Below are 8,690 nucleotides of genomic sequence, written 5' to 3' on the forward strand. Positions count from 1 at the left end.
CAAGTAGTTGTGGTTACATCAGATTTAAGGTGTATTTGCAATGACTGAAGATTCACTGTGCAATTTGTCAAAAAAGACCTTAAAAAATACCAAAAAGAACTATTTTAATTGGAGTGAAACTGAGTTTGGACTGTCTTGTTTTTGAACAATACAAAAAAAAACTGATTAAACCTTTTTTCCTCAACTCTTCTTCCAGTGTTAGGGTTGCTATTGTTATGAACCTCACTGTCGCTTTTAAAGTGGCTTTACTATTATGAAATCCTACACTGTTAGAAATAAAGGTTCTGTGCAGGTACATTTTTTGCTTATCAAGTTACAAACAATGTAAATGTTCAAGGGTACAGTGGTTTTTAAGGTCCAATTGTGCACCTTAAATAAGTTTTTCCCAGGTGAAAAGTATGTATTTGTACCTTTTCAGAAACTATGCGACAGGGTGTGTGGAGTCAATACAACTTAAGTATATATAATTTCAATTTTATATACATATATACATATATATATATATATATATATATATATATATATATATACATGGATTATGGTACAATAATGTTCTCTGACTAAAGGTATTTATGTAAGATGTACCCTTGAGGCTACCACCCCAGTGACAAGAGGGGTACTGCAGTGACAGTTTTGTACCTTTTTTTTCTGAGAGTGTATTTACAGAAAACTGTAATCATAAGTCAATTTTCAGCAAACCCCAAAAATCGTATCTATTCCACGACTGTCTGAAATCTGTTGTAAGAAGGCAGTAGACTCTAGACGAGTCGCAGGGGTGGAGGGACACTAAGACCCAGCATTCTGCCTTCTCTCTCACCGATATGATAATCAAAGCCGGCGGTTTTCCAGCCGAGCCCGCTATAAAAAGGCAGGTAGAGCAGCAGTGAAACCAATAAAACTTGCTGTTGCTCCAGTGGCTGGAGTACAAACGACACTTCTGAAAGTGGATCACAGAGAACGCTGAGAATGGATGCTGGACTACTGTGTTCACACAACTTTTCGCTTCTTCCATCACCCTACTTTACAGAACTCAGCCTTTACGAACTTGAAGACCTTCTCTAAATCCCCCCTCCTCTTTTCTCCTTCACCGGCGCGTCAGGCGAGAGCAGGATGAAAGTGAACAATGTCAGTGCCTCTGAAACACGCAGAGCTATTTTGGTGGAGAACCGCCTGGGACGTTTCTGACTTTTTTGGGAGCTAGGGCGAATCATGAAGCGAAGAAAACAGTTTGGCACCGCAGAGGAAATCCCAGCGTGCTGAAATGAGGACAAAAAAACCGCGGTGACCCCTTGTCGCGTGCCATGGAGCGCATCGGTCACTTCAAACCAACTCAAGCAAGTCATGTCCAGGCAGCGATGAACGCCTCGACCAACGGCACCAACGTCACGCACTCGAGCAAAGTGGACGAAAAAGAGCTGAGCCTCGCGTTCCAGGTCACTCTAGCCTCCGTGCTCGCCCTCATCACGCTCGCCACGGCATTGTCCAACGCGTTTGTCATCGCCACCATCTCGCGCTCGAGGAAGCTCCACACGCCGGCCAACTTCTTGATCGCCTCGCTCGCGGTCACCGACCTGCTCGTGTCCGTGCTGGTGATGCCCATCAGCGCGCTCTACACGGTGAGCCACACGTGGTCGCTGGGCCAGGTGGCGTGCGACGTTTGGCTGTCGTCGGACATCACCTGTTGCACCGCGTCCATCCTGCACCTGTGCGTCATCGCGCTGGACCGCTACTGGGCCATCACGGACGCGGTGGGCTACGCCAAGCGGCGCACGGTCACGCGCGCGGCCGGTATGGTGGCCACGGCCTGGGTCATCGCCGTGTCAATCTCGGTGCCCCCGTTCTTTTGGCGCCAGGTGAAGGCGGGCGAGGTGACCAGCTGCGCCGTGAACTCGGACCACGTCTTCTACACCATCTACTCCACGTTCGGCGCCTTCTACCTGCCCACGCTGCTGCTCGTCGCGCTCTACGGCAGGATCTACGTGGAGGCGCGGAGGCGCATCCTCAAGCAGTCGCCCAAGAAGACGGGTAAAAGGCTGACGGCGGCGCGCCTCGCGCCCAGCTCGCCGGGCTCCGCGTCCTCCACGGCTCCTCTGCAGTGCGCCTCGGACCCTGACTGCCACGTGCAGATCACCGTGACCGACTCGCTGCTGGAGAAGAAGCGGATCTCCGCCGCGCGTGAGAGAAAAGCGACCAAAACTCTGGGCATCATTTTAGGGGCCTACATCGTCTGCTGGCTGCCCTTTTTCATTTACACGCTCTTGGGGCCCCTGTGCCCGTCCTGCCCCTTGCACCCAGAGCTCTTTGACTTTTTCACATGGCTTGGCTACCTCAACTCACTCATCAACCCCATCATATACACGATGGCAAACGACGACTTCAAAAAGGCTTTCCAAAAACTCGTGAGCTTTAAATGTTGCACGTCCTGAAAGCAAGAGGAAACGTTTTGAGAACTAGGATTAAAGCAGCGTCTAAATGGTGCAAGAAAAAAAGTGCTGCGTGATCTGCAACTTGGGTGATGTTGAGTGTCCTCCTGTGTAACGGTAGCCTACAAAACATGGTTGCAATGTTGTGTCAGTGTTGCATTGTCGTTCTTTTGCATTCAATAAAATGTCAAATTGCTGTTATGTTACTGCTGAGCAAACTGGAGAATACCGACAAGAAATAAATCACTGAGTGCTGAATTACTGGTCCTACAGATGAGTAACACGGCCTATTTCTTTCTTTCTTTCGGCCTTGCATCTGCCTTTAAACCATTCCGAACACCCGAATAAAATATGCCAGTGTTACATACAAAAGCAGCCGTGAAAATTTCACAATTCACATCAAGGTCAAACGCACTGTTCGCCAGGTGCTGTTTGCTCAGTAGCTTTCATGAAGAGTTATCTGTAGGTCAGCCTTACTGTACAAACAAGCAGGTTTATCTTTATGCCCGTTAGGGAGAAAGAAGAAGAATAAATGACATAATAAACTGTGTTTACAATACCTGTCAAAACCTGTATGGAGTTTTAATGTATAGAATAATGTTCTGTTCTATCATAAATTAACCAATGATCTAATGCATTATTAGAAAAGGGGATGCATATATATATATATATATATATATATATATATATATATATATATATATATATATACATACGCACATAGGGTAGGTAATCCATAATTGTATAATCGTATATTTTATGTGCTAAAAATAATCAGTTGGCCATGATACGAAATGACATGAACAGCAGGACTAGAACATTATGAGGTTTTACGCTTACTCTGTTTATTCACTGCATCAAATCGCCACGTCATTTACCTGGCTAGCAGTTCTACTGCGTTTGTTAAGTATTGATTTTGTAAAACAGCAGTTACGCCTCTCCAAACATGAATGAGTTGAAAATCTTTAAGAAAGTTCTTATTTATCCAATTCCATGAGTCATGAGTCTGGGATGTATTATGTGTAGGCAACCAAGCTCCTGATTCAGAATAATAGCGTTCAATCTGTCAGAAATGAAAGATTAACAGCGTCCTGTAGACGCAGTTCAGCACCATGGACAACAGCCGCCGTCCTGCAGGAGAACTGCTGCGTGAAGATGCTGCTCCCTCGTGTTTTCTTGGATAAATGTGTTGTTTTGACAAAATGATGAGGGTTGAGTGGATATTGGGAAAAAAGGAGTTAAAGAGAGTGTCTAAAGAAAGAGACTGATGATTTGTCCTGATGGCCAGCTCTGGAATGGCGACTGGCCAGGACACGCTGTGCTCTGTTTAAGCACCGCCTTCCGTGTGCGGTTGTGTCTGACAGTGAAGATGCATGGACTGGTAAGTTCGTGTTGTTACAGACTTTAGGTTCTTCATTAAGGCTTCAGGTCTTTCGCCTTGTTGCCTTCTCAAAACAGCGTCAAGGATAATGACATGGCACATTCAACAGCAACCCCTTGATATGTTTTTAAGCAAGAAAGCTTGAAGCTATGAGGATAAAGTACAAAATATGTCAGCTCATTTCGTGCGTTTTGGGTGAACCATATAGCAATTACAGTACTTTACCTAAATCTTTGGACAAATAAACACACTTTATAAACGTTTTGTTACACTGGTTAGTATGTGTTAGCAAATTCTTCACATTTGATGACTGCTGGCAATCTGTGATCCCACTGGGTGTTTCCTGGCTGATGGCCTGTAATGCAGCCATTTTCAACCTGTGACTGGACCTGTGAGTGGACTTAAAGTTGAGTCATTTTGACCACTTTTTGGTCCTCAGAAACCATAAATTCTTTAGTAGCATATTTGGGGTCAATGAATTGAGTTTTGGGGCAGTTGCTTAGAGCTTAGTAGTTATTTAGATGGACTCTGAGCTAACAGATCACGGGGCATGCCTTTTTCACCACACTTTCATCTTGGCATTTCAGTTCTTGAGGCTTATCAGTGGTTTGTGGTAAACCCTCTGAGGTCAGGCTGTTGTTTTCTTCTCTTTGTAGTATTTGGTCTGTTCAATGTTTTTTTCTTTACTACTGTCACCCACTAATGTGGTCTACACCTAATGCTTTGGCTATGTCTCTGATTGATTTATTCTCAATTTTCAGCCTCACATTGACCTGCTTTACTGGCACTATACTTTGGTCCTCATGTTTAGAAACAGTAGCAACAGACTCCAGAGACAAATCTACAATCAACTCTTGATCTTTAATTACACAAACTCTTGATCTTTCGTACATGAAAAACAACACACAGCTTGGCAAGAAACTACCGAGAAGAACAACCAGGTTACCTGCCCCATTCTTTGTGGTCCCCTAAATTGGGTGACTATGTATTAAATTATTTATTTTCCTTTGTTCATGTACACAAGAATGGCCTATCTACAAAATCTACAAATTATACTAATGTCACAGTTTGGCATCAGCCACATTTACACTAAATGCATTTAGAAGTCACTGCACAATTTGGTCAAGTCCTTGACATTATAACACAATCTTGGTGCTCCAGCCAATTATCCAGGGTCAATGCTTTTAATTTTTTTGTTCATATTTTCTGTGTGCTTAGCAGTTTTACACTTTTTCATCTGTTTTACTGTTAAATTATTCAAAATTGAGGCTAATAAACGAACCACAGGGGTTAACTGGTCACTATTATGCATGATTTTGGCAAATCTCTTTGCCACATCAACACTAAATAGGTGCTCCCAGGATACATTTATCAACAGCTAGTTTTGGCGCAGTCACAATAAATTAAAATCAGTTCTTAATAAGTCCAAGTTACAAATTATGTAAGGTACAATGACATCTAATGCTTCATTAGATCCAACCTTTGGAGATCATGGAATTTATGGTAACTGTGCAGGGAACAGGGGTGATTTTAGTCATACTTGTCATTAAAGTATGATTTTGTCCCCCATAATATGGCCAGGTTTAATTCCACTGTGCTGGCTAAAGGTATGTTTCCATACTATATCACATAACACTTTATTATAGTTTATTGTTTTATCCTCTTTGTCCTTTGCATAATTTACATTCATAACACTGAAGCACGCAGTTAAGCAATTACTTGTGATGAGACTGTCATATGCACTCAACCTTGTAACAATCCAAAAACCATATGCAATATTTAACATTACTAACACATGGAAAATATATGGAAAAGCACATTAAAATATTTACCTTAAGACCAAAGCTTTGACTGTATTGCATGCCAGGAAAGTGCATTTTCTAAGGCAACACACACATTCAGCTAGTTTTTCATGTCTACTCCTCTGAACCCCAGCTGCACCTTCACAATTCAAATTGCCTTTCCATCAGCTTCAGATTATCCAGATTATAAGGAACAGACTGTGCATCATCTCATGCATTTGATGATCTTGTTTACTCCCTCCTGCATCCTAGTACACAATACATCTGCTTATTCCACAACAGCCTGATCTGAAAGGGTATTCTATTGCAGACTAACTGAGCTTCAACTTCAACTCTGCAATGTGCCCTTGGTCTACTCATGGCATGTGCGGTGGCACATCTGTGCCTGTTAAAATAATTTTTAAAAAGTAATAATAATAATAATAATAAGAAGAAGAAGAAGAAGAAGAAGATTTTTTTTTAATTAACAAAGGGCACAGTGGCCCTAACTGGTGTGAAATATGAACAAAATTACATCACTTTCAAATATGTCAAATATGGGTGTTTTTTCTGTATATGCAAAATAATTGTAGCATAAAACAGTCTCAATTTCTCTCATAAAAATTTTAATTGCCAGAGACACAATCCATAATAAATCCCCTACCAACAACATTAACATGTTAATTTTACTCTCTTAGATAGTTAGCTTATCATGTGGGTTATAAACTTGCTTGTGTAAATTTAAGACATTCATGCTGGCCCTTGAGATGAAAGTCATTCAGGGTAGTTTGATGTGAAATGATCCATTCTAGAGAAACCTACTAGTCAGAATTGCTCACAGTGTTGGTGACAGGAACCAGACATCGGAAGCATACCTCTAAATGCTATATCTCAGTAACCTATTACATGAAATGGCTATGAATATGTTATGATGCCTCAGACATTGTTTTATGATAGTTCTGAGATAAGACTTCAGCCTAAAACATTAAACAAAAAATACATTGTTGGCAAAGAGGTCCATGCAGGATGTTAAAAGACAATATAGTCCCCAAAGAAAACCATCAACATTACAGTAAAAAAAACATTCATTAGGACCTATGGTGGGTTCACGGTTCATTTTGGATACCAGATAAAATGCTATATTTGTGTTGTAGATGTTGCAGCCCCAGGTTCCTATCACCACCACCGTAAAGAAATATTTCCACAATGAACTATGTCACATCCACTCTGAATAACAACAACTGAATTGTGTATTCATATTGAATTATGAATTACATTATTGACAATGCTATTTTATTTATTTATCTTGGTCTGTACATTTGTCATAAACTTTATGATATGCTGCAAAATACGTGAATAAAATCTTTAATAAGGTTCATGATAGGACTACTGTTGCTTTATTTATCATGCATGCATGATAAAAGCTTTTGTCACTTCCTGACCCTCAAAAGAAAGATCTCTGCATGGCCCATAGTCTTCACAACTCATGTTTAGATGACCAAAACAGTCATGAATATGATTATTGTAAATGTTATGATGTAAAAATGCATCACTCTTAAGATGAACTGCTCATTTTAACAGAATCTTTTATCTCCTGGTTATTTCTGTTTCATGGTATTACAGACAACTTCACTGGAGATTGACCAAAAGCCTCAGACCATAATGTCTCCAAGCCAAGTGGACTGATATACCAGTAAATGTGACACTGAAGAGATGTGAAGCAGAGCCTTTTTCCCCCCAGTGGCTTCCCTCCCACGTTCAATATTTTCAGGCTTGGTTCACTCAAGCACAGCGGGCTCCATTGCTCCTCTGTTCTGTTCCCCTCATGTCCTGTGTGCATGTTCAGTGCCCTGTCTACTGCTCTGTGAATAGAAGTGTCTACTGCTGTGCTGTACAGCAGGGAATAACCAGTGTAAGATTCACAGGACATGCTCATGCTCTGTACTCAAAGCCTATCAAGTTCAAGTTATTTCTCCAAATGAACTGAATCACTATTTACTTTCAAAGACATTGTTTGTTGATTAATAAATGGAATTTGCATCAGAGACAAGCATTTTCCTGTGGCATTTCACACAGGCACAAAAATAAAAGTCTACTGTTTTGCTGTTTTGCTCATCCATAAAGGGAGCCTTATTTATTGCTGTCAAAACATAATTTTATGATGAGACCAAATAAAACCATGTCTCAGTGCATTTCTAATCATTACTTATATAATCATTGTTATGTAGATTGCAACATTTGTCACTTCTAAGTGTGAACATTGTAATTCTTGCATCTCTTTTTCATCAGCACCCATACAAAATGGAATTATACTGTAAATACACACACACGCACACATACATATACATATACATATATGTATATGTATGTGTGTGTGTGTGTTTGTGTGTTTGTGTGTATATATATATATATATATATATATATACACACACACAAACACACAAACACACACACACACATATATATATATACATATATATATATATATATATATATATATATATATATATATATATATATATACACGCATATATATATATATATATATATATATATATATATATATATATATATATATATATATATATACATACACACACATATACACATTTTCAACTTATAAGCCAATACTGTACATATCAGGAAACTCTAAATATCTCTACCCACTAAACCTGATTCTAAATCTTCATTCACATCTGAAGGATGAGTCTCCTTGAGGGAGGGCGTCATCTTCACACAAGCCATCCACACATTTTACAAGTGAGAAACACTACATGCAATTGCTGTCTCTTCAGCAGAGGTCATGCATGACTCCCAGTGGTTTGCAAGTACTTTCAATGACTGTTTCCGTTTTCAGCACTCACAGTAGGATATCCCTGCTTTGATGATCATCAGCATTTTGGATGGCATGGGTTTACATTTCCATGGAAAGACTGTACACAGTGACAGTGAATGAAAGCATTTCAAATTTGCAGAACATGCTGCACTGTAGAATAAAAAAAGCAACACTTGTAGGGAAAAACTTCAAACTTATCTTTACTCCTGCACACTTAAAAAAGGTGGTTCTTCAAAAGTTCTTTAATAAAGACTATTTAGAACCATTAG

General features: G+C 40.1%; 1 protein-coding gene across 1 annotated transcript; it reads left to right on the plus strand.

Annotated features, from left to right (window-relative positions):
- Window positions 1-935: 935 nt before the first annotated feature.
- On the plus strand, window positions 936-2,681 carry htr1b (5-hydroxytryptamine (serotonin) receptor 1B). The gene has a single exon (XM_036593392.1). It carries the CDS (start codon window positions 1,302-1,304, stop codon window positions 2,424-2,426), a length of 1,125 nt encoding a protein of 374 aa, XP_036449285.1. The 5' UTR covers window positions 936-1,301; the 3' UTR covers window positions 2,427-2,681.
- Window positions 2,682-8,690: the final 6,009 nt, after the last annotated feature.

The sequence above is a fragment of the Colossoma macropomum genome, unplaced genomic scaffold (assembly GCF_904425465.1).
Source record: "Colossoma macropomum unplaced genomic scaffold, Colossoma_macropomum, whole genome shotgun sequence".
NCBI lineage: Eukaryota > Metazoa > Chordata > Actinopteri > Characiformes > Serrasalmidae > Colossoma > Colossoma macropomum.

Excerpts from the sequence above, each read along its gene's own strand:
- htr1b (XM_036593392.1), top strand. The coding sequence starts at position 1,302 with ATGGAGCGCATCGGTCACTTCAAACCAACTCAAGCAAGTCATGTCCAG.